The sequence below is a fragment of the Podarcis raffonei genome, chromosome 5, assembly GCF_027172205.1.
Source record: "Podarcis raffonei isolate rPodRaf1 chromosome 5, rPodRaf1.pri, whole genome shotgun sequence".
Taxonomy (NCBI): Eukaryota; Metazoa; Chordata; class Lepidosauria; order Squamata; family Lacertidae; genus Podarcis; species Podarcis raffonei.
The window spans coordinates 71,563,541-71,589,769 of NC_070606.1; the positions used below are offsets into that span (position 1 = coordinate 71,563,541).

Below are 26,229 nucleotides of genomic sequence, written 5' to 3' on the forward strand. Positions count from 1 at the left end.
GAATCAATGACATCATGCCCTCCTGATGTTATGAATTGTGACTCCTGTCACTCTCAATTATTATTGTCTGTGCTGGTTGCAGCTGATGAGAGTTGTAGTCCAAAATTGTGGAAAGTACCAGTATCATGGCTACTTCAGTTCTAGATGATGGAATAAAAGAAAAGCTGGCACAGCTTCCATTATTGTATAGGCTACGTAGTGATAGTTGGTTCGTTCTTCTTCTTCTTCTTCTTCTTCTTCTTCTTCGTCGTCGTCGTCGTCGTCGTCATACAACACCCTATACCCACAGGTCTCAGGGTGGTTCACAGGATAAAATCACAATATAAAACCACAAAATATACATACAGTCATACCTCGAGATAAATACACTTCAGGTTGAGCACTTTCAGGTTGCGCTCTGCGGCAAATGACGGTAAAAATGACGTCACACGCATGTGCAGAAGCGGTGAAATGTGACCCGCGCACGCGCAGACACACTGTCGCACCTTACGTTCTGTTTGGGATGCAAACGGGGCTCCAGAACGGATCCTGTTTGCATCCCGAGGTACCATTGTAATCAAAATAAAGACGAGAACAACCCAATGGTAGGGGGATGGTAAGCTTAGAGGAAGTTCAAGCTTGACATTCCCGTCTTCCATTTTTTGTTGTTCTTTTCCAAATGATACTTGGTGTGTCTTGGTGGTGGTTTACAGGATAAAATCTGAGCATGCTCAGTCCCCCTTTTTTTGGTTGTGGGGAGAGACTCATTATGGCTCTTTATTTTTAGGTTTTTTTAAAAAAAAGGTAGTTTATAAAACCTTTGCCTTCCCCTGTTCCTCAGCGAATGAATGTTTTCCCCTCCGAGTTCCATTTCTCTCAGCACTCAGCAGCTTAGTTCACTACTAGATTGAGTGGTGATCTTTGCTTCTTTTTTATTCATTAATCTCACATCTTTATTGTGTAGCCAAGGGCTCTCACCAAATCATACAATACTACAATAAAAAAGTACACCTCTCATAAAAAAATTGCAGTATCCGATATCTTTTACAACAATAAAAACGTCAACACTCTCAACCGTAAACATTTCCTAGAAAAAAAAAAGGATTTTACTCACTCGCAGTCGTATTCTGCATTTAGTTTCAGAGCCAACAGTTCTCTGCTATCTGTGACTTGCTTCATCCACCTTGATTATTAAATCATTCTGGCAATCAAGCATATGGGATTTCCATGAATCACAAATATTGGAGTTGCAAGGAACCCTGAGTGTCAGCTAATCCAACCCCCTGCAGTTAGGAATCTCAATTATTTTAATAGACAAAATCACAACTAGAAAACTAGCTGAGTCAAATATGATCTGATAACTACTAGCTGACTTGGCTGCTTCTGCTGTGCATCTTCCTTCCCTCCATGTTCATCTCTGTGGTTCCATGGTAAGTTCCTCCTCCATCACCGCCTTGTTCACCGGTATGCCTTTACCTGGCCATGCCTGTCATCGTTATGTAGAGAGTGTTTAGTTCCCTCCTCCAGAGATCTGTGGAGCACATGGGGCATGCACAATATCCTCGGACCTCTTGGAATATGTTTATGAAAGTAATGGAAACAGCACATAATGCATTTCCAGTGCATTCTCTCCCTTGTCAAACACTCAATAATTCAAAGCAACAGCTATCCACATCACATTTGCAAATCCTTATTGTGAATCAATAGAGACTTAAGTATCAACACAAGTAATATCTACTTTGGTTCTATGGCATACACAAATTATGGTTTGCCTTGGTTTGGGTGAAATTGCAAATTATTGTTTGCTGACACCTTGGAGCTAAGAGACGTAATCAGAATTATGGTGTGGTAATAAAGCTCATAGTCACAAAGCCATCGTTCATAATTTGGCATGACATCTGAACTAGCTCAGTACTTGCCTGCAGGGGGCATTGTGGAAAACACTGCTGCAAAGAAATAAATTACACTGGAAGGCAGCATTATGGATAATCCGCCTCCCCCCCCCCCCCGCTGTTTGTCTTAAAAAAAAGAGAGTTATTAAAGTACCCAAAAGCTGTATGTATAGATAGATAGGAAGATAGATAGATAAAAAGCACCATCAGAAATACTGCAATTCTGTGGCAAGTTCCACTTAGACCTTTATAAAACTTCTAAGTTTCAAAAGGGTCAGTTTAAGGTAATGTGAAAATGTAGGGAAATGCTGAAATATGTGGAATCAAGAAATTTGCATTTGAAAGGGGGGTTGGTAGGAAGGGAGATGGTGGGGATTTAAGTGGATGTTTCAAGTTTCTGAGACGTGCTTCAGCTCACAGCGTGACACAGCATTTGGTGATGTCAAATGAATGAACTTGGCTGACTTGCTTGCTGGCAGATGGTAATATTGTCATATGCTTTTCACGTAGTCGTTTCTGAAACTTGAGTTGCAGGCAGTGAAATGCAACGAATTAAATTTTGTTTAATTTTTCAAGGAAATATGTTTGCTAATCTAGATTTGGCCAAGTACTGCTCTTCCTGAATAGGCCTGATTTAACTGTGCTTATTTTTTTAAATCTTCATTCTTCTGTGGCACATGTCCCCTCCATCTACTAACTGCATTTTAAACTTTACTGTTATTTTAAAGGATTTTTCTGCCTGATTGTTATGGTAACTTATGTGCATATTTAGCCAAAACTGCCCTGATTTTTGTTCTTGATAATATTTTTATTCCTTGGAGATAAGTGAATGAACATTGTTCATGGTCCAATGGGACAAACAGTAGAGCATGTCCCTTAAATTAGCCCCCCCCCGCCCAGAATTAATTTCTTTAAGTAATGTATTTTTTGCTCCATAAGACGCTCTTTTTTCCTCATAAAAAGGGGAAATGTGAGTGCGTCTTTAATGAGCGAATGATGCTGCGCAGAGAGGGAGAGCTGCGCAACGCCCCTTCAGCGAAGCGGGAGGAGAAATGGAGCCCCTTCTGTTCCTCCTCCCGCTTTGCTGAAGGGGCGCTATGCAGTTCTCCCTCTCTGCACAGTGCCTCTCCTGGCAGGGCTATCCCAGAAGCCAGATCCCTCTTGCTATTCTGGCTTCTGGGATTCAGAATATTTTTTTTCTTGTTTTTCTCCTCCCAAAACTAGGTGTGCCTTATGGTCTGGTGCGTGTTATGGAGCAAAGAATACGGTATTTGAAAATAGCTCCATAACAAGAATTGTCTTGGAAAGCTTTTTCTGCTTTCTCATTGCTAGAAAGTAACAAATCTACACCTGGCGGCTTTTACTTTACAGTTTGTAACACTATAATTTTTAATCAGATTTTATTTGTGCATGAAGAATTGCTATACACAGTGTTAAGTGGCAACTCGGTGGATCAGACTGCACGATAATCACTTGCAGCTGCTGTGGCTCACTTCATCTCTTTCTCCATGACATCAGTGCAGCATTTTGTAAACTGGACAAGCTTCTTGACTTCATTAACTGCCTAATTGTTTTTCACTTCGTTCATCTCCCCCCCCCCATTTCCCCCTCCAGTTTTTAGGTGAATAATATCAATGGTTTTTTGAGAGATTATACTCTTTCTTCCTCGGCTTGCTGAGAGCCTGCTAGGGAAATCTTGTGTTTATATAATGAGGGTCATTGGACTGAGCACAGAGAGCACATGGGAACTAATAAAGGCAATCTTTTGTACTTTGCTCCCACCAAATTAAAGAAAACAATGTACATGTGTACTTGCTTTGCAACAGTTTGGAATTGTGTTCCTTGTTAAATACCCTCATGGCAACCATTCAGATTTCTGAATCAAGGAAAATGGTTTTTGTTGTAACCAGTGACTCCAAAGAACTGCATTGCAACTAATAGCTGAATTGTATGCCTGGAACTATCAATTTCAGGACCTTGTATCTGAGTATAAGGCTGCAATTCTACAGCACACTTCCCTGATGAAATGTCCTGTTGAACTTTGTTTAGGATTACACTACATGGTTTTGATTTATCAACGTACAAGGCTGTTTTTCAGGTGCAAATGCACGCTTCAAAATCCACAAGCAAGCAACAGCAAATTCTTTCACAGCAAATATGTGTGCATATCTTTTAAAAAGCACTTTACAATCCCATACCGTATAGGTTAATTGCTGTTGATATATATAAATAGTCATCTTAAACATGTTCGCTGAGATGTATGAGCTGATATGCATGTTATAGCTTTAAGCTGAGACTACTGGAAACCGTTTTGTTGTGTTAACGTACTTCTGCCAAGCCCAGGCTTTCATTCTGACACTGAGAATTCCCAGGCTACTGCTATGGCTTCTGGGAAGTGGCTGACACTGACACAGAAACTCTCCATGCATAGGACCAGAATGATGAGATGGCTGGCATTACATAGCACAGCTACGGTTGGGGTCAGAAAAATGGCAGAGGCTGCTTTTTAAATCACTTTGCACAATAATCAGGATGTTATAGCAGTTATAGCAGAACTTGCTTTCAAGTGAGCAGCGTAGATACACAGCTCTGATGTCCATAAAGCAAACCCATTTATATTTGTAGAATTCCCAAATTGATCCAGATCCTTGTGCACAACAGTGAGTTGCATACAGAGTGCTATGTATGAGGTCCTTTCCTGCCAAAGTAATAAAGCCACCATCTGTTTTCTCAGTGCTGAGGAGACTGTTGGCTGTTTGCAGTTTAGTAGCGCAGAGAGCTTGCTGGGGAGACCATGCATTAAAAAGAAAGGACTCAAAAATAGCCTAAACAAGGTTTTAATAAGAAAAACAAAAACTCCTTTTACACTAAATACATTAACAACCAAACCAGACCCAACCACCAACCCATCCCCCAGGGTAATGGGAGAGCTAGGTGCTGCTCCTTATATACTACACCCAAATGCTGACACACCTTAATCAAATACAACTCAGCAGCACCTGCTACGTTTCACAGCTGTAAAGCTGGGTCTCGTTATCTTACTCTGGCCCTTGCTCTGGCCCCTTAAAGACATACACATCGGGTGGAACAATGATGAACCTTTACATTTAAAGAAACCAACATTCAACATTTCCCCTGCGGTTCATCATTGTGGAACAAAAACATAAAGCATATTTTGTACATGTCTTTCATGTGTAACCTTTGGAAGTGCTTTAGTAAAAATGTCCGCAATTTGATTGTCACCTGGAACATATTCAAATACAATCATTTCGTCAGCAATTAGTTTCTTTACAAACTGTAAACGTAACCTTAAGACTCTAGTGCGCTGCGTATTGGTCTCTGAACACAGGATAGCAAGTCCGCTCTGGGAATCAAGGTAAACTTTTACTGGTAGTGTTACTTGCATCTGTAGGTCTGCAAATACTTGCAGATACCATTCTACATCACGAGTGGCCTGAACGCATGCACATAATTCACTCTCTGTTGTGGAGAGACAAATAATGGTTTGTGTCTGGGACTTCCATTCAAATGGACAACCGTTATAACAAAACGCCATACCAGACACACCCCTGCAATTATTTTGTTCCACTGCATGAGATGCATCGCAGAAAATTTCAAAACCTTTGTCAATACATGTTGTAAACTGCAACCTATAATGTTTGGTGTGTTTAAGGTAATTTCTGAACATCACTGTAGCTTTTTGGCTCAAAAACTGCCTTATTGGCATACACAGTATTAAAATGTTCAACTGCAAAACGTTGTGGCTTCTGTCTCTTTCTATCTGAACGTCTCAGTCCAGAAGGAGAGTCAGACTCCTCAGACTTAATGGGACTAAGTGAACCACTAGTTTCAGGTTGTAAATCATTGTCAGATTGAAGAGATGCCTGTAGGCTAAGCTCACGGTCAGAAAACTCAAGAGAATCTAACCTCCCCTTGGGTGCCTGTGACTTTAAATCATCAAACAAATCAGATTTAACAGACTTTTTCTCTTTTTCCATTAATTCAGAAGCACCATTTCCTGCTGCTGCTGCTTCTTCCTCTTCTTCCTCAGTATTATCTATACCATCAGTATCTTGGAAGACAGCAACTCCATTCCAATTTACAGTTTGTATCATGCTTCTGGTAATATGAAATTTGCCAGTTGCTGGTATGTAAATTCTGTACGCCCCCTGCTGGTAGCCCATTAATTTTCCCTGAACACTACGCTCACCCAATTTCTGTTTAGCGGGATAATGCATAATTACATCTGAACCCCAAATGCGTAGGCATTTCAGATTAGGGCGTTTTTTAAACAGCTTCTCATAGGGGGTGACATCTAAACCAGAATGATAACTGCGATTTCTAACATGGCAAAAGGCATTAAGCGCTTCAGCCCAAAAGTCTTTGGGCAGATTAGCATCGTGCAGATAAGTTTTAACCCCTGCCTGTAGGTCACGCTGCACAACTTCAACAAGCCCATTTTGCCAGGGACTTCGGGGGCAAGATAACTCATGAGTAGTCCCCTGCGCTTTCAGGAAATTCTCAAAATCCTCAAACAAATTCCCCGCCCCGGTCAGAAAACAGGTTCTTAATTGGTTTGTTAAAGTGCGTTTTTACCCAGTTGCAAAAAACTTTGTACTTCTCAAATGCTTGGGACTTCTCAGCTATTGCATAAGTCCAACAATATCTACTATACTGGTCTATCAGAGTGAGCCAGTACTTAGAACCTCCTAATGATGGTGGGAGTGGCCCAACTAAATCACAATGTACATGCTCAAATGGCTCAGTTACTTTCCTATCTGAGCATCTACCCTTGCGTGCAACCTTAATCTTATTCTTGCAACAGGATAGACATTGCATAAAGAATTTACATGGTTTTAAGTTGAGGCCATTAACAATATTCTTTGTCTTAATTACATCAGCAAAATTCAGGTGTCCCAGAATTCTGTGCGCCTCATGGACACACCCGGAATGTGGCCTTACATTCCTCAACCCCTGGCTTGACTGTGCTGCTCTGCAATTTATAGGCGATTGGGAGTAGGTGCGAAAATACAGTCTATATAAACCATCAGATTCCCGGGCATATAATAGACGTTTGTTCCCATCGAAAAACTCACACATTGACTTTAAGAAACGCACAGTTATGCCTTGACGAGCAAAGCACCTTACTGACAATAAATTGTCCACTGACGGGCAGTAAATGCAGTTCGCTATCGTAATGTTTAAAGAGTCAAGTTTAACAGTACCCCTGCCAAGCGACTGCAAGACTTGTGAATTGGCTAAATGTACATTACCAATTTCCTCTTCGAAAGAAATAAACAAGCTCCGATCATTGCAAACGTGCTGAGATGCTCCTGAGTCAATAATAAAAGACTTCCACTTGGCATCTTTAATTCTTTTACGATCTGTTGTCCTAGCATGGAAAACTCGTGGCTCGTTTCTGTCTCTACTATACGATGTCGGCTGCTGGGCTGACAACCGTGACTGACGAACAGAAACAGGCTTGGGAGTACTTTGCTTTCTTTTGGATCTGCAGTCCTTTGCAAAATGTCCTTGCTTATTGCAGAACCAACAACGCTTGGCAGCTTTAAATACAGTTGTATCACCACAAGTTTGCATATGGCGTTCCTCATTACTTCTGGAAATAGGAGTGCTTATGGCACAAGCCTCCCTTCTGTCCAACTCGCCCATTAATCTTGCCGTCACCCCTTCCACAGTTAATTGTGCTGGTGGAACGGCAGATATCTGGCTAGCTATACCATCGAAGTCCTCATTAAGGGAACAAAGAATGATAAAAACATACTGAATATCAGGTATCTCCATGTCCCTTCGAATTAATTCGCAGCTTATTGCCTCCAGACGTCTCAAGTGTGCTGCCAAATCACCACCAGGCTGCAACTTCGTCTGGTACAACTGCTTGAAAAACGTCAATGCAGACGCTGACTCTTTTCTAACATGCACTGCTGCAAGACTGTCCCACATTTCTTTGGCAGTTTTCTTATTTCTTATATAGACTACTTGCTGGTCACTGACTGCCAAATTAATTATCGCCCTGGCTTTTGCATCTCCTTTCGACCAAGCATTAGTCACAGGGTCAGGAGGGTCATCAGTTACATAGGTCCATACTTCTCTAGAGGTCAAAAGCGCCTCCACCCGAAAAGACCATAAACTATAGTTCTCATCTGTTAGCTGTGGGAAGACCAGAGCCTTCTCAGCTTCAGGAACCCGGTCAACCATTCTGGAACTCTTCCAGACCCACAGAACTACGCTAACAGGAGAAGGAGTTTTCAAACCTTTCTCAGAGTCCAAAAATATGCAGTCATCCACTCAGCAGCTGGGCCCATAACCAAAGATGTTGGCTGTTTGCAGTTTAGTAGCGCAGAGAGCTTGCTGGGGAGACCATGCATTAAAAAGAAAGGACTCAAAAATAGCTTAAACAAGGTTTTAATAAGAAAAACAAAAACTCCTTTTACACTAAATACATTAACAACCAAACCAGACCCAACCACCAACCCATCCCCCAGGGTAATGGGAGAGCTAGGTGCTGCTCCTTATATACTACACCCAAATGCTGACACACCTTAATCAAATACAACTCAGCAGCACCTGCTATGTTTCACAGCTGTAAAGCTGGGTCTCGTTATCTTACTCTGGCCCTTGCTCTGGCCCCTTAAAGACATACACATCGGGTGGAACAATGATGAACCTTTACATTTAAAGAAACCAACATTCAACAGAGACTAGCTGAAACCAAAGTCCCCAAGCAGGTGATCAGAGTGCCATATTCCTGCAAATATTAGATACTCCTTCTGCCACTGTTGGGCTAGATGCCCCTCATGGTCCTTTCCAACTCTACAGTTCTATGATCCTATGATAATATGGGAGGGAAGTATCTAAGGTGGAAGTCCTTTCTGTGCTCTACTCTCTCTTATTGTGTTGAGAGTGCGGTGTAGAACTCAAAAGTCACATTACCTCTTCTGTAAAGAAAAGAAGAGGGATCCTGCTAGTGTGGCTTGGAAAAGAAGACTGCAATTCTTCAGAGGACAAAGATGCATAGTGAAACCAAAGTACATTTGCATTTTATGTTTCTCAAAGTTTGAAATCTTGAATTTGAAGCAGCAGTGTACTGAGACGATTTCAGCATGCAGTGTCTCTTTTGTATCTTGGACATTTATAGTATATGAGTCTAATAATAATAATAATAATAATTAATAATAGGAAATTCATTATTCATTTCCTCCCCAGTTGTTACACTTTATGCCACTCTAGGAGGCCCTGCGATAGTACATGGGTTAAATGAAACTGCAGTGACAACCATTATTACCAGCAGGGAATTGATGCAAACAAAACTGAAGGTAAGGATTCTCCTTGACTAGATAAATTGGATGCATGTATACAAATGTGGATTTTGTTTGTTTGTTTATGCAATTCTGTAGAGGAAAATGTGATATATAGTGCAGGTTTTTTTCTCGCTCTACAGATTTATGTTCTTATGTAACAGAAAATTATGGAAGTGTAAATGATTTGGATGCACCCATAGTTTCCATTTAAAAAAGGACTGTGATCCCCACCCACACAATGGTGCTTAACTCAATACAGTGGTACTTCTGGTTGTGAACGGGATCTGTTCCGGAGCTCCAGCCGCATCCCGAGGAATTCGCAACTGGAGGTCCCGCTTCTGCGCATGGGCGTGGTGCAGTTTAGTGCTTCTGCGCATGCGCTCGGCAAAACCCGGAAAAATACTTTTGGATTTGCCGTGTACGAATCCCGAAGGAGTCTGTTCCTGAGGGATACGTAACCAGAGGTGAACGCAACTAGAGGTACCACTGTACTAGATAGTCCTCTGACACTGACACACACTTCAGGGAATGTGGGAAATTTTTCATTCTTGCAAAGTGTCATGTACATGGACGGTGTGCTATGTATAAATGTTTCATTTCCTAGTATTGTGGTAGTAGTAGTAGTCGTTATATTTATTTATATCATACCCTTAGTAGGGCTATGCTGCCCCATATCTTCTATTTGTGGCCTCTTGGCCCTGGATCAGGCCAATCTGCCCTGCTTGTACCAACCTACCACCCTGTCCAGGATCTGTCCCCAAAGCAAGTCAGGAGGTGCAGCTCAGGTGGAGGGTGGGGTTTGTGTGCCTCTGAATTTGTAATCTAGCTGCCACGGTTTGATCTTATATTGTAAAAAGCTGTGTACATCAGTTAGCCAGTAATACAGCCTAAACAATTTTAACAAGATTTGCGGGGGGGGGGGGAGAGCCAGCAAACTTGTCAAGACGCGATGGGTTGCTCTCTATTTGCTTCTAATTGAACGAAGCATGGAAAAATCATCGCAAATCTGAAGTTTCTTTCCATAAAAGGGTTTGTTAAATATCCTGTTTTTGAGCATTGGCTTCATAGGCCAACAACTTGACTCACAGTGTAACCATAAAAGCACTTTGGGGACCATATGTCTCCAAGTGTAATCTATATTATAATTCACTAAAAGTATTTGTAGCAGCAGAGCCAGGGAACCAAAAGATAAGATGGCTAGAGGAAGGAGTGGACAGAAGAAGAAGAAGAAGAAGAAGAAGAAGAAGAAGAAGAAGAAGAAAGGATATATGGAGAAGAATTCTGAGGGGAAATGACAAGCAAAATGGGCAGCTGAGAAAAGCCATGCCTTTTTAAGTTCATCATTAGAACTTTAATGCACACCGTTTTTAGTGTCAGCAAGAATTGTTATAAATTACATTGATACTGTTTATTCCAAACATATTGAAATTTCACAACCGGCTGCTTGTGGTAGTAAATAGTAATTAATCAACTTGCCCTCTTTTTACCCACCCTTCACCATAAGGTTCCAGGACTGGTTAAAATGTGAAAATTAAATCTTAAAATTGGTTAAAACAATTTGCAACCAAAAGAATAGGGTTAAAACAAGTTACGACTGAAAGAATATACCTTAAAAATATATTAGCACTGTTAGCAGCTTAAGGTAAAGGTAAAGAGACCCCTGACCATTAGGTCCAGTCGTGACTGACTCTGGGGTTGCGGCGCTCATCTCACTTTATTGGCCGAGGGAGCCAGCGTACAGCTTCCGGGTCATGTGGCCAGCATGACTAAGCCGCTTCTGGCGAACCAGAGCAGCGCACGGAAACGCCGTTTACCTTCCCTCCAGAGCGGTACCTATTTATCTACTTGCACTTTGACGTGCTTTCGAACTGCTAGGTTGGCAGGAGCAGGGACCGAGCAACGGGAGCTCACCCCATCATGGGGTTTCGAACTGCCGATCTTCTGATCGGCAAGCCCTAGGCTCTGTGGTTTAACCCACAGCGCCACCTGCATCCCCACCTAGCAGCTTAGATGACATCAAATTAGCTTTTTTGAATGTGCTCTATTTACAGCAGGTTGAACTATTAAAGTATAGAATGCAAATGTAGGGCATTATGATTATTATGATGGAAACAATTAAGCTGTTTGCCCCATCTTTTTCTGCAGAGTATTGCTTCTCAGATTCCTCTGATGCGCCATATTATTACTGTGGATGGCACACCAACAACATGGTCGGAATTCCCCAAAGGGGTAATCGTTCACACGATGGCATCTGTTCAAGCTATGGGAGAGAAAACAGAAAACTGTACGTATACCTTTTCCTTTTTCCTAATGATAGTATTTTCTTGATAAAAGTAAAGGAAATCTAAGACATGATAATGCTAAATGTGGTTAATATCTTGCCAGTTACATTCTGCCCAGGGTATATGGTGGATGAGTGTTGTGTTGATAACTTATTATTTTTAGTGTATGTTTGTTTAATCAGGATACAGAGTTTGCATAGCAGTATTTTTTTAAGAAAATAACTTCTAAGGAATACCTGATATCAGGTGAACCTACCAGTGGAAAGATGCATCCTGGTTGCTAGTAAAACATGAAGGGCAAACGAAGATTCCAGGGACTACTAGAAAATAAGATGGAAGCAGGAAAAGTGTATTGTAGGGTAGCGGGAAACAGCAGCACTTTAGGACTCCCAGGGTTCCTGTTCCCTAGTGTCCAGAGAAACCACTTATCAGTCACAGCCCCGACTTCACTCATTGGCTTAAAATGGTGACATATAAAAATGTAGAACACATTAAGGTTTACAAAAATAATAACTTAGTAGTCAATATTTTAGATTTTCAGAATCTTTCAATTTTGCTTTCTTTCAAATTGTTTTGACGTTTGCTTCTTTTTTGTTTTAAGTTCCAGCCAACAAGCAGAAGCAGAGACCATTGCCGTCGGACATTGCAGTAATAATGTATACCAGTGGTTCTACAGGTGTCCCAAAAGGCGTTATGATCTCGCATTGTAATCTTATTTCTGGTATAACTGGGATGGCTGAAAGGATTCCTAATCTTGGGTATGTAACACACGTAATCCTAAATGACGCTTTTATCGCTTTATCTCTAAAATTATTGAAATGAACACATTAGTGTATATGTTGTTAACGTCCTTAGAGAAATATAGTACAATGCTGGCTTTAATTAAACTTCTGTTGCACAAAAAGAACCCCTACTGTAAGAACTCTTCATGCTCACCTAAAATGTTGGAATATATGTGGTCAAATTGTTCTGGTTTATGTTCTTTAGTATTGGATATTCAGAAAAGAGAAGTTCTGCGACTGTTTTGGAAGTCTGGCAAGAGTACCATTTTCAGTACAAATAGATTGTCAGGAATGATAAATCACAAAAAAACCCAGACCTTTTTGCACTAGTGTGATTGTATTTTGCAAAGACAAACATGTTTATTGAAACCTCAAAGCTATTTGGAACAAGGGCTTTCCTGTAGCTTTGTTTACCCTTTGATAGTTGAAGCTTAAATATACTGCAGAGACACCCATCCATGGCCAAATGGGTGGGGGCGTCTACTTGCCAATACCTGAAATTGCAGTAACATCAAGTGACCTGTTTTTGGCCAAGCAGATTTTGAAATGAAACCACACCAGAAAAGTCACAGCACCAGTGCCTGCAACCTCCCTTTTGGCTTAGCCCTGTATTTACCTTCCCCGACAACTGATGTCCTATGACTTGGGGCTGGGGCAGATGAGTGTGTGACTTGGCCAAAACTGCCTCACAGGCCAAATGGGGAGACTTTGTGGACCAGAGGTCCTGTCCCCCCGCAATGGTGCTGCATTTTATGTTAATTAAGTAGGGAGATGAAATGTTCTGACTGATTTAAGAAGAAGAATGGTTAGTAGTCTTACTTCTGGTAAATCATGCTGCCAGAATGCTTTACCACATGCATGAGGAGAACGTATAATTCAGCCTGCTCTTGTTTAAATATGACAATATGCCAGCATTGCAAAGTTGTTGGGCCAGGATGCTCTTTAGATTATAATGCTGCTGCAGTCTCAAGCAGTGGGTTGACACAACTTGGCACAGAGCTTACCGTAATCTCTCTCTTATTCCCCTAGAGAGAAAGATACTTACATTGGATACTTGCCACTTGCTCATGTTTTGGAGTTAAGTGCTGAACTTGTTTGCTTGACTCACGGATGCCGTATTGGCTACTCATCACCTCAAACATTAAGTGATCAGGTAAGGTTCTCCCACTTCCAAACAAATCAGACCATAGCACGGTTCTTAAAAGCACATTTTTCTACTACACAAATTCCCCTTCTGACACTCCACACTAATAGGGGAAAAAGCTGAACAAGCACACAGTCTGCTTGGCTTAGACCTTGTATCAATGGTAGCTTCTTCACGGCAGTCAGTAGTTCTGATCTACTATGCAGCAGTGATTCATTTATGAATCTGCCTCAGTTGAGCTGAAAAAGCACTTTTAAGGGTATTTACAATTAAGGGTTGCCTGCCCAAAGATGAAGGTAAAGAAGTGGTGTTTTTGTCCTAAAAGAAGGTTCTTTGTATGGTTTGGGCAATTTGTTTTAAGCATGGAAACTGAGTGCATTTTACCCTTATAATTTTTGCACATTCTGCCCTAATACTGCCTTGCGTGTAAGTGCTTAATAAACACACAAGCATAACGTGACTAATCCCCCCTTTTTTTCAAAATCTGCACCCACTTTCCAACTGTACACACAGCATTTTGTGTCCAACTACCCACTGAAAACAACCTTGGAGCATAGTATCAAATTACGCATTTTAAAAGTTGTCTAAAATATGTGTGAAATTAAGTATTTGTCTACTTAACAGGATATCTGTTTCAATATCTCTTGACGAAAATATGTCGTAGATGCTTTCTGACCCAGCGCTATGGTGAAACGTGATTTTTTTTCAGTGTGTGCATCTTTTACGCCGGGCAAACAAGAGGATTTTTGATGAAGACTAACTTAAGGTTACATGTTGCTTTCTTCACTTCTCTTTTAGTCCTCTAAAATAAAGAAAGGAAGTAAAGGTGATGTTTCTGCACTGAAGCCAACTCTAATGGCAGCTGTGCCGGTAAGTTGTGCGTTTGAAGCCTGCCTTTTTCATGAGTTACATACGATGAGATGATGATTTGAAGGTAGTTTAGTACCTTAGGAATTTCTCTATTGCCCGCTTAAGCGGTTCCCAGGTAATGCTTCATTCCACTATGGCAGTGCATGGGGATAATATGTGGGATCTCATGGCAGCTCTGTTGTTGCTTCACTAAATGCCTCCTGCTTCTGGAACTTCCCTGAAATATCCACATGGTTGGGTGAATTCATGTTTTCAATAAACAACAATGATAAAACTAATCCTGCCAATTTATATTATTAATAAACATCGTATTAATATTTACTATGACATGTTTCCTAACAATCACAAGTGGAATAAAGCTTATTTTCCTCCTCTTGCCTCCTCAGTGCAGCCCCCCCTAAAGTAGTATGAGCAGATAGATTTGAGGGGAAAACAGTTAACGTTTGAAGTTGTTTTATGCCAAGCTTTCTGTTATGGTTCATGCTGTGTATCGGGTGGGGAACTGCTGGCCCACAGGCGAAACTTGGCTTGCCAGGCCTCCCCAATTGTCCCACCAGGCCATTTTTTAGGAAGCTGTGTCCACCCACCCTAGACCTGAAGTTGTCCATGATGTTCGTAGGGATGGGGCTTCAGAGAAACAGTTGGGAGCTTAAAGTGAGCTCTGGGTTATTTTTCTGGCGTTGATGGGTGGTGACAGCACACCTTGCTGAAGGAGGGGGAAGCTGTTTCCATTCAGTTGAAACTTCTTCTCTCTCCCAGTGCTGCTCTTTGAACCTCCAAAAGCTGGAGGTTAAAGTGTTGCACTGTTTGAAAGCCCTTTCCCAAACAGTCCTACACTGCTCTTTAAAACCTCTGTGCTGCTCCTCAAACCTCTGAAGATTGGAGATTTCGGAAGCAGTGCAGAATGGTTAGGGAAAGGGCTTTCCAACAGCCCTTTGTAAACAGCATGGTACTGCTCCTTATGGCCCTGTTTTAGGAGGTTTCAGGAGCTACGTGGAGATGTTTGCAAAGGGCTTTCAAGAAGCCCTGCACTGCTCTTTGAACTCCTGAAAACCAAAGCCCACCTGTCAAATTTGGCCTGCCCCCTCTAATGTTCTTTAATACTAATGCCCTCAGAGACCTGTGCAGTAAATTGAAATTTATCGCCTGTTGTTGACTTGCTTTGATACGCCTAATTCATTTCTGTAACTAGGAAATCATGGATCGAATCTACAAAAATGTCATGAATCGAGTTAACGAAATGTCCAATTTCCAACGTAATCTGTTTATATTGGCTTATAATTACAAGATGGAACAGATTTCAAAAGGCTACACTACTCCATTGTGTGACAGGTAGGTAACTGAGGGAGTTTTTCCCCTTAAGGGGTGAAGATTTTACTCGGGGAGATGGACGGATGAAGAGCGGCCTGCATGGCTTAATCTGTCACGGAACCAGGACACTTTTGCTGGCTATTAGAAGACAGGGCTAGGTAGCAATACACAAATCTGGTAGTCTGGATGGGAGGATAGATACCTTAATTAATGATCAAAACCAGTACTTTGAATTGAGCCTGGAAATAAATTGAAGAGTATTGCCGTTGTTTTCCGAGTGTCTTTGGGCATATTTATGTGGGAAAGCAGCATGCAAATAGTAAAAATAATAAAGTATTTAAAAGAAAGAAAAAACCATTTATATTACTCTGTTGCCTAGTCTGTATTGCCCGGTCTGTATTCCCTCTCATCTGCCTTTGTTTATAAACTTACACACACACTTTCTAGGAGTACGGTAATTCCCATTAAAATCAGTGGGACTTACCGTATTTTTTGCACCATAACACTCACTTTTTTCCTCCTAGAAAGTAAGGGGAAATGTCTGTGCGTGTTATGGAGGGAATGCCTACGGGTGGCATGCCTATGGATTTTCCTCTAAAAACTACGTGCGTGTTATGGTCGGGTGCGTGTTATATGTTCGGGGTCAATTTCGTCCAGGGGGTCCGGCACACTTCTCTTGCGCAGCTCTGGTCTTCCCCCGGGACCTTTGACTCAGCAGAGCGTAAAACACAGCGGAAGTAGAAGCTTGAAACGTTCTGTCGTGTGGTGGCAATAACTCAGGCTGACACTTAGCAGTCTCCTTATCTTAAAGTCTTTATTCCTTAGCAAAACACAACAGTTATAAATCTCCTGCCTGGAGACAGTTCACCCATCTTGCTTGCTCAACGGAGCAAACACACAGACTGAAAGCACACAGAGAAACCACTCCCTTTCCGTGTTCTATGCCCGCCCTCAGAATGTGAGGCGTCATCACTCAGAACTCTTAACCCTGTAAGTTCTGAGCCTCTCCTATCACCCCCTCTCGAATCACGTTCTGAGAGGACCTCTGAGTGTTCAACACCTTCCCCATTGCCTTCCGCCCCTTCCTGGCATCGTTGTTAGGCACCTGTTGAACCTCACGAACCTCAGGTTCGCACTGTGCGAAACCAACCCACGCATTTGTGACCTGAAACCTCTCAGGTGGAATTCCCTTTGTAGCCCGCGAAGACCGCCTGGGCACAAACTGGGGTTCTTCTCTTGACCCACTGGGGCCAGCGTGTGCGTCTTCCTCATCAGAAGACTCCCCCTCTGACTTGACACTTCTGTGAGCTTTCTCCATTATGCGCACAGGAGATGAGGGCTCACTCTTGGACACTCTCTTAACAACCTGTGGAGACGCCCTACTCTGTCCAGGGACCTGGTCTCCACCAGCAGGTTCAGGCTCTGGCTCTCTTTCCTCCTCAGAGTCGTACAGACAATCTGAGACAGTGTCAGAGCGCACTTTGCGCCTTGCCCAACCATCCTGCTCAAAGAACTCAGCCTGTTTACTGACCAGAAGCTTGGTCTGATCACCTTCTGGGTATGCGAATCTCCACCCTTTTGTCGCAGGTTCATACCCACAGAAGATCATTTCCTGGTACTTTGGACCACCCTCTTGCTGCAACCACTTTGGTACAGGCACCATGGCCCTGCAACCAAACGAACGGAAGAAATGCACCTGTGGCTTCTGTCCGTTGAGCAAGAAATATGGGGTGTCACCTACCACTGCATTGTAGCACCTGTTCATCGAGAAATTGGCCGTTTTTACCGCCTCCCCCCAAAAACTGTGAGGCAAACCAGAGTCATCCAGTAGAATTTCGGATGCTCGAACCAGGGCTTTACTCCTAAGCTCTGCCACGCCACTCTTCTGAGGAGAAGTCACCTTGTGACGTATCCCCCTCTGGCGAAAGAAACCCTTTAGAGCAGACCCAGTGACCTCTGAACCACGGTCAGACTGGAAACCTTGCACCTTGGTGGAGAACCTTAGTTCCACCTCAGCAACCCAATCTTTGATCAGTTGCGTTGTCTCCTCCTTTGTTTTCAGTGTGAATGCCCATGCGTTCCTAGTAAAATCATCTGTCAGCACCATCAGCCACTTGGCCTTGCCCAGACTTGGCTGTGGCATACCTAAAAGGTCTGCATGCACAAGCTCAAAAGGCCTTGTGGTTACTCTCTCTACCCTGGGATGGCTAAATCCCTTGTTTCTGGCTTTCCTGCAAGCCTTGCAATTCAAAGGTTTACCACATTCTTTTACCTTGCAACCTTTGGTGCACTCTGATAACATCTGGACGTCCTCACAGGACCCATGTGACATCCTCTTGTGCCACACGCAAGCACACGACACATGAGTGTGGTCAGTGGCTTTCCCAGCATTCCCCTCACCCTCGAGAGGTGATTCCAGAACAAAGAGGTTGTTCTGATTTTTTTCAACACGTACCAGTTGCTCTCCACCTCTGGAAATTGTGCAAACATTGTTTTCAAAACTCACAGAATATCCCTCCTGTAAAAGGCATGGTACAGATAGCAGGCAATGTTTTATCTCAGGGAGAACATAAACCTTCAATTCAGCCTGTAAAAAAGAGACAAACATGTTAGAAACATGGGTTACACGTCCCTGTGAACCTGTAGCAAATCTAACTGTTTTCTCAGTTGAAACAGCCTTGCAGTTCCACATTTGTACATCAGGTGGCGCTGTTACCAAATGGGCATTCGCAGCCGAGTCAACAACCCAACGAAGCACTCTCCCCCCTCTGGAGTTGTCCTTCTTTGTTGCCTTTGCAACTGACTTCCTGCTGCCCCCGACCTTGGGGCGTTCGCTGCAGGTGGTGTTTTCCACAATAGCCATCGAAGCAGTCAGCTGATAAGCTTTCTCACGCCTGCCTGCGCTGTTGCCATGGAAACCCGACTGGTTCCCATGGGAAATGTCCTTGGGACTTTCCTGCCCTGGCTCCTTTGCTCTCTGTGGGCAGCTGCGACGCAGGTGCTCCGGAGAACCGCAAACAAAACATCGCCTAGTGGAAAACTTTGCAAATTTGCCTTTGGTCTTCTCTGCCCCCCCCAACCTTTCCAGCAGCCCTCCTCCTTGAGGCTTTTCTGCCGTTGGGAAAATGGCTTTTGGCTTCTGCTGTGGTTTCTCTGCAAACCCCCTCCAGCTCCTGCCAAACAGCCTGGGCACTCTCAAGACTCTTGGACTGGCTTGCAGCCCCATTCTCTGGTGCATCTCTCAGCTGTTCTCCAGCATGCAGCTCACGTATTGGGGCATTCCGGCAGCCCTCCAACACAGTCCCAGCCCCCTCTGGGCCTTCTGGGCATTCCTCAGCCCCTCCTTGACTCTCTGGGCGCTCCCCAGCTTCTGTGCAGCATCTGGCCCCCTCTGGGCGTCCCTCAGGCTGGCGTCTAGCCCCCTCTGGTGTGGCTCCCACTCTCTTCAGTGCCTGCCAACCGACCCAGGGCTCCTTCCCATCTGCCTCTTCAAAAGGGACTGCACGCGATTCATGGCTGTCTGCCATCTCTCCCCCGGGGGCCCAGCTTACGTACAGGTACCTCCCGGTCCGGCAGATCTCTCCCAGCGAGCTCCCTTCGCTCCAGCTGGCTCCAGCTACTCCTTAGCTGGCCTTTGGCTGCTGCTCAGCCTCTTTGCCTGCAGTTTCTCTTTCCCAGCGTCTCATCAGCTGGCCTCCGGCTGCAGCCTCCTCACACGCACGAACGTTGCTTATCTTTATTGCTGACCTCCATAACCTGTTCGGGGTCAATTTCGTCCAGGGGGTCTGGCACACTTCTCTTGCGCAGCTCTGGTCTTCCCCGGGACCTTTGACTCAGCAGAGCGTAAAACACAGCGGAAGTAGAAGCTTGAAACGTTCTGTCGTGTGGTGGCAATAACTCAGGCTGACACTTAGCAGTCTCCTTATCTTAAAGTCTTTATTCCTTAGCAAAACACAACAGTTATAAATCTCCTGCCTGGAGACAGTTCACCCATCTTGCTTGCTCAACGGAGCAAACACACAGACTGAAAGCACACAGAGAAACCACTCCCTTTCCGTGTTCTATGCCCGCCCTCAGAATGTGAGGCGTCATCACTCAGAACTCTTAACCCTGTAAGTTCTGAGCCTCTCCTATCATTATAGAGCGAAAAATACGGTACTTCTCAATAAGCATGCATAGAATTCAAAGCATAGAATATGATGCCTTTCCATAGAAAAGCCATGCACAAAGTGGCTAACTACAGGAGTAGCTATAAATAATAAGCAAAACACATCAAAAAGTATACAAAATTGAACAATTTCCACATAAATTGTGCCATATATGTTGCAGAACTTGCTATGTGCAGTGATTTCCGATTCTTTATCATTGATATTATTTTTATTGAGCAATAAAAACATACTCTTAACCTTTTTAGACTTATTTTCCGGAAAGTCCGGATGCTGCTGGGTGGCAAGATTCGGGTCTTGTTGTGTGGAGGAGCTCCACTTTCTGCAGCAACTCAGAGATTCATGAACATCTGTTTCTGTTGCCCAGTGGGACAGGGCTATGGACTAACAGAATCCTCTGGGGCTGGAACGATAACAGAAGGTAAGTGGCAGGTTTAGGTTGAGGTGCCAATCCAGGTGTAGAGATATAGTTAGGTGTTACCAGTAAAGTCCTAGTACTTTACTCTCTCTGTAAAGTTGACATGTACTTTAATATGGAATTTTCTTCTATATTAATGTATTTTTTAACTGCTGATTTATCAGTCTTTTAGGTCAGCTTGTTTTTACACCTAACTTTTCTTGATAATTATTAATGTCTAGTTTAGAGGTTTTTATGATTTAAGTGGTATACAGATTCTATTAAATAAATAAAAACAAATGGTGCATGAGGTATTCAAAGAAATATTTCTAAGCTGTACTTCTTGAGTTCCTAATGTCTTATTTTCCAAAATTTCAGTTTGGGACTATGCCACAGGCAGAGTGGGAGCACCCTTGGTTTGCTGTGAAATCAAGCTCATGAATTGGGTAGAAGGTAGGAAGTTCTTAATTCAATGTGTGATTATTATCCTTTTGTTTGAAGACCGACTGAAACGTTTTGTTTAAATAGAATAATGTGGCAGTGATCCAGTGAGCTCTTTATTAACATGCTTCCAAAGGCTGGCTTGCTGGTGGCTGGACTAAAAGCAACTCCCTCTGGTGTTTCATAAACTACCTATGAGAGCAGAACTAGTCCTAACATCAGAGATCATTTATCAGCTTTCCCATGATGATATTTCCCCCCCTTAGCTTTAAAAACAGCCAGTGGCACCTGATTTGGGTTGAAGATGTAGCCCTGCATTGAATGATCCTTTTCCTTTGACTATTTCCAAGACTGTGAAGCAGCCCACTGAAACTCTTAGCAACAGGTGGAGGGGAGGAAACAGTGACGTCTCTGAGAGAGAAAATTCGGCTTGGGAGGACATGTGTTAGCCGCATAGTACCCCAAATGCAGGTCCTCTCTGCCACACATTCTTCCATGCCTTATGTTCCACGGTGAAAAGCTTGAGGTCAAGAGGCAGGTTGCTTGTTTTCCTCCAGCCTCACTGCCAGCTGAATATCACCCATGATCTGGGTTCCATGCCATCTGAGGAAAGAGAGTTCTTAGCTAAAACCCCTTTGCTCAGCTCACCCTTCCCTTTAAACCTTCCCCCCCTCCTGCAAGGTGCACTTTATCAATTAGCACAAGGTTTTGTTTGTGTCTTCTCAAAAAGTAGTAGTCGGTGGAGAGACAGCTTAGTCAATTCATTGAGCAAAAAGAACAAAGGGTTAAACACAATCCTTTTTCCCTGTCTCTAATTACATTTCCTAAGACTGCAAACTTATGATCTCTTGCTATTCTGCATAATATCGTACTGCTGCCTCTCTCCCAGGTGTGAAGTGTTTTAAGTCTCCATAGAATTCCCCCTTAAATTGCCCACACATAGCTAGATACTGGTAGGTAGCCGTGTTGGTCTGATGCAGAAGAAATATATATAAAAAAATAAAAAAATTGTCCAGTAGCACCTTAGAGACCAACTAAGTTTGTGCTTGGTATAAGCTTTCTTGTTTATGCACACTTCTTAGTTGGTCTCTAAGGTGCTGCTGGACAATTTTTTCTTATTTTTAAAATATATTTCTATAGCTAGATACTGCTAGTCTTCCCCTGTCTGCCCTGTGTAGGTTATAGGCACAAGGGGTTTTTGGAGCTCTTATTTCCCATCTTTCAGACAAGAGAAATGTCAACCTAGGAACATAAGAACCTAGGAACATCTACTCCAGCATCCTGTTCTCATGGTGTCCAACCAGCCACACATGCCAAACTCATAAGCAGGACCTGAACACAAGAGGACTCTTCTCTCCTGTGGTTTCCACCAGTCGCAACTTATGGAAGGCAAATGAGTATGGATGCATTCCATAAGAAATAGGAATCCTGAATTCATGCTGGGAAGAAATGATACATTGGTTTTCTAGCTGAACATCTTGTGTCAATTTTTCAATAAATCACCTGTCGTGTTGTGCACAGAAATGTTGGAATAAATATTCTTAAAAGAAAGCGCAAGAAGATCAGCAATATTTTCAGCGTATTTGTTCTATTTTCAGCAGTCTGGAGAAATAATCCAAGCACTATATATTTTTGTTTCTCTCTTAAGTTATATTATAAAGTCCGCTAGATAAAGAGAAACATACACAAGGACTTGCAATGCTTCAAAATGCTGGATTCACTAAAGTTCAGTGTAAACTGCATTTGATTTGTTTCCCTGCTTACTTTGAGCCTCATGATGGAAACTGTGAGTCATTGTTAATGAGATAAATGTAGACAACTAGGTCTATAAAACTGGCACCCTAACAGCTGTGTGTTAGAGCGGATTGTTTGGATTCAGATGTGGAAGACTTGGGCTCAAAATCTTGTTCTTAGGCATTGCTTTCAGGGCCACTGCACATACTAACCTCTGTGAGAAAAGTAATCTGCATATTGGAAGAGCACATGTTTTGCCCCATTGCATCATATATCCTTTTCCATTTTGCTAAGTATGTGTGAAGGGGCATCTCATTTCATCTGTTATCTAAATAAGCTGCACAATCAACTAATTGCATCTCTAGTCAGCTTTTGAAGTTCAAATTGATTCATTCGCATCCCGTGCTCCCTGAAATTGGCTTGTCTGGGGTCAGGAGACACCCCAGAACAGCACACAGGGGAGGAAAGGGGGATTGTTCTATCTGGCAAGCTGTAATACTTGTGCTGTTGGAACATTCCTCACAGTGCAACAGTGAATTCCACCCAAAGTTCTCTTCCTCTGCACATCCTCAGTGGTTTGGGCATTGTAACATTCTGAGGTATTATTGCTTACGGTTTTCAAGTTTATGTTGCCTTGAAACATAGCATAACATATTTTGGAATGTGGCTACTCTGTATTTTAAAAATATACGGTAAATATTTACACATTAACACCCCCCTTCATGGAATTTATATTATAGGTGGATACTTTAACACAGACAAACCATATCCTAGAGGTGAGATTGTTATTGGAGGTCAGAACATAACTATGGGCTACTACAAAAATGAAGAACGAACCCGAAGTGATTTCATGGTGGATGAGAATGGACAGAGGTGGCTCTACACTGGTGACATTGGGGAATTCCAGGCAGATGGTTGTCTAAAAATTATTGGTGAGTTAATCCTGTAATATTTGACTGAGCTAGACTATTGCAGTAATACCATTTCATGCCATGAACATGGTTTTTCTATGATTTATATGAGCATGTTCAAGATTTAAATGCATGTTGTGGGACTTTATGAAGTCACTAGACAAAAGGTTTAATGCAAGATCATTTTTTTTAAAAGTCCAGCCCATGATTGATCTGTTGAAGGGCTAAGCACATTAGCAGAAGTTAGCCACAGAAATCCAGTCTAGATAATTAAATCTCAGATTTCCCTGAAGAGGGAGTGATTACGGAATTCTGTGAAGCTGGTCCCGAAGACCTTCGCTTCATTACTGTATTTTAGTTTTTACTATTATATTGATGATTAGGCTTTTGGTGTTAGGAAATGGATATCTTAAATGGTTTCATATTGTATAGGATTTGGATGGTTTTGTATATCTTTGTGAGCTGCTTTGTGGAGTGTGGTTCACAAAAGGCAGAATAGAAATCCGTTAAGTAAATAAAAATAAAAGAAACTCCATGTCTGCAGTGAGTCTCCTCCTGTACACCTGTGTTTAATGTATTCTGAACTTTTAATGAATATCATGTTAATTTTATTTCCCCTTTTTATAGATCGGAAAAAAGACCTTGTAAAACTTCAAGCGGGAGAATATGTTTCTCTCGGTAAAGTTGAAGCTGCTTTGAAGAATCTTCCACTGATAGATAATATTTGTGTATATGCGAGCAGGTAAGACAGCCCATGTAATCTTGCGTTTGTGCTAGAGCAGTGTTTGCATCTAGAAACTTTTATATGCTTTTAGCTGAAAAGTTATCACGTGCCCTTTTGAATTTGCATAGACTTGATAGGAGAATAAATTCCTTCTGATCCATTCATCACCAGCTGGTGAATCAATGGCAAAGAAGAAGAAAAATTAAAGCTAGCTGTGAGTTACTGTCCAAAAACATCCATATTTAATTGTCTTTGAAGGGAACTGCTAATAGGTTTTTGTCCCAAGACCAACTGCTGAATTGGTTTACAGAACTCCCATAAGCTTAGATCTTGGCTACATGTTACAGCTGTTCACACTGGAAGCAGATACTGGAATCCTGAAGCTCTCCTTCCCACATCTTGTCCTGTCAGGCAAGGAGAAACGGAGTGTCTTCAAGCCCAGGGTCACCCATTGCCTTTCCCTGATCTCCTACGAAGGAGGAAGGGTACCGAGCAAATGAAAAGAGTAGGAAATAGCTTTTTGCCTGACAGAGGTGTTTTGTTTTTGTTCATTTTAATCTAGTGCGTCCTGTGGAAAGTGCAATTGCAAATCTTCATTGTTCCCCATCAACTCCTGCTGACACTTAACAAACAAGATTTAACTAATCAGTAAGATTTAACATCCTGCCAACCTAGCAGTTCGAAAGCACCTCAAAGTGCAAGTAGATAGATAGATACCGCTCCGGTGGGAAGGTAAATGGCATTTCCATGCGCTGCTCTGGTTTGCCAGAAGCGGCTTAGTCATGCTGGCCACATGACCTGGAAGCTGTACGCCGACTCCCTCGGCCAATAAAGCGAGATGAGCGCCGCAACCCCAGAGTCGGCCACGACTGGACCTAATGGTCAGGGGTCCCCTTTACCCTTTTAAGATTTAACAATTGTCTCCTTGCCTGAAAAAAAGTATTTCCTGCTCCTTTGGTTTCACAGGGGCTCTGTTGCTCAGGGTCTTTAAAGGTTTGTTCCTGTAATGTCAAACCATGGTTTTGGTTTTATGTCTGAGCAAGTCTGATATGATGGCTTTACAGTGTAAACTTGCCATGGTATGTGTAAACTTGCCATGGGGTGCACACTGCAATAGTAACTCTTTGGCAAAAGTAACATGTGCTCCACTCTATACTTGGGCATAAGTTTAGGAAAAAATGTGATCCATGTACAGTTGTACCTCAGGTTAAGTACTTAATTCAGTCCGGAGGTCCGTTCTTAACCTGAAACTGTTCTTAACCTGAAGCACCACTTTAGCTAATGGGGCCTCCTGCTGCTGCCGCACTGCCGGAGCATGATTCCTGTTCTTATCCTGAAGCAAAGTTCTTAACCTGAAGCACTATTTCTGGGTTAGCGGAGTCTGTAACCTGAAGTTTATGTAACTTGAAGCGTACGTAACCTGAGGTACCGCTGTATAGTAAAATACGAAAAGTTGCATAAAGCCAAGAAGAAATATAAACATCAGTCTGAAATGGTGTGCATCTCTCTCTCTCGCTCTTTTTAGTTTCCAGTCTTACATCATTGGATTTGTTGTGCCAAACCATAAAGAACTTAAAGAGTTAGCACGAAAGAAAGGATTTAAAGGAACTGTGGAGGAGATATGTAACAGTCCTGAAATGGAAAAAGAAGCACAGAAGATTATAGCTGAAGCTGCTCACATAGGTAAGCAAAATTGGGAAGTAAAATGCAGAACAGCTGTTAATTAAAGAAAGGTATCAGAAGAGTGATAGGATCTTATTGAAAATATTAGATTCATTTTCATCACCACTAGTTGTTGAGGAATTGCTTAAAAAACAACAATTAAAAATTACAGAAAAGTTTCATCTGCTTTCCCACATCCTGTTTCCCACACTAGCCAACCACATACTTCCAGGAAGTTCACAATCAAGGCATTAAGGCAACAGCTCTTCCCTGCTATTGCTGTTCATATTCCCCATTCACATACTCATCTTCCATGAATGTGACTAATCTCCTGTTGAAGACCTCTAAGCTCATGTTCATCACCACATCTCATTGTATGGGATTCCACAAATTAATGGTTCATTGTGTAAAATACCTCATTTGTCTGCCTTGAATTTGCTGCCCATTTCTTTTATTGGATGACATCAGCTTTAGTATAGTATTGTCAAAGTGGGAAGAACTTGCTTTCTGCACCCCATACCTGTTTTTCAAAACCTCTGTGATTCCCATTCTTCTAAGCTAAGCACCCAAAATGTTTTAGCCTTTCCTCAGAGGGGATGATGCTGCAGTTCCTTG

General features: G+C 42.4%; 1 protein-coding gene across 5 annotated transcripts in view; it reads left to right on the forward strand.

Moving 5' to 3' along the window:
- The window catches only part of ACSL3 (acyl-CoA synthetase long chain family member 3), a 62,281-nt gene that overhangs the window by 30,645 nt on the left and 5,407 nt on the right, over positions 1-26,229 (forward strand). For all 5 annotated transcript variants that reach the window (XM_053390019.1, XM_053390017.1, XM_053390018.1 and 2 more), the window contains 11 exons: positions 9,096-9,205; positions 11,336-11,474; positions 12,074-12,230; positions 13,284-13,407; positions 14,197-14,268; positions 15,461-15,600; positions 19,994-20,166; positions 20,521-20,595; positions 23,058-23,249; positions 23,856-23,970; positions 25,478-25,635. In XM_053390019.1, the coding sequence (XP_053245994.1) occupies positions 9,096-9,205; positions 11,336-11,474; positions 12,074-12,230; positions 13,284-13,407; positions 14,197-14,268; positions 15,461-15,600; positions 19,994-20,166; positions 20,521-20,595; positions 23,058-23,249; positions 23,856-23,970; positions 25,478-25,635 (1,455 nt within the window). The remainder of the gene's footprint in view (positions 1-9,095; positions 9,206-11,335; positions 11,475-12,073; positions 12,231-13,283; positions 13,408-14,196; positions 14,269-15,460; positions 15,601-19,993; positions 20,167-20,520; positions 20,596-23,057; positions 23,250-23,855; positions 23,971-25,477; positions 25,636-26,229) is intronic.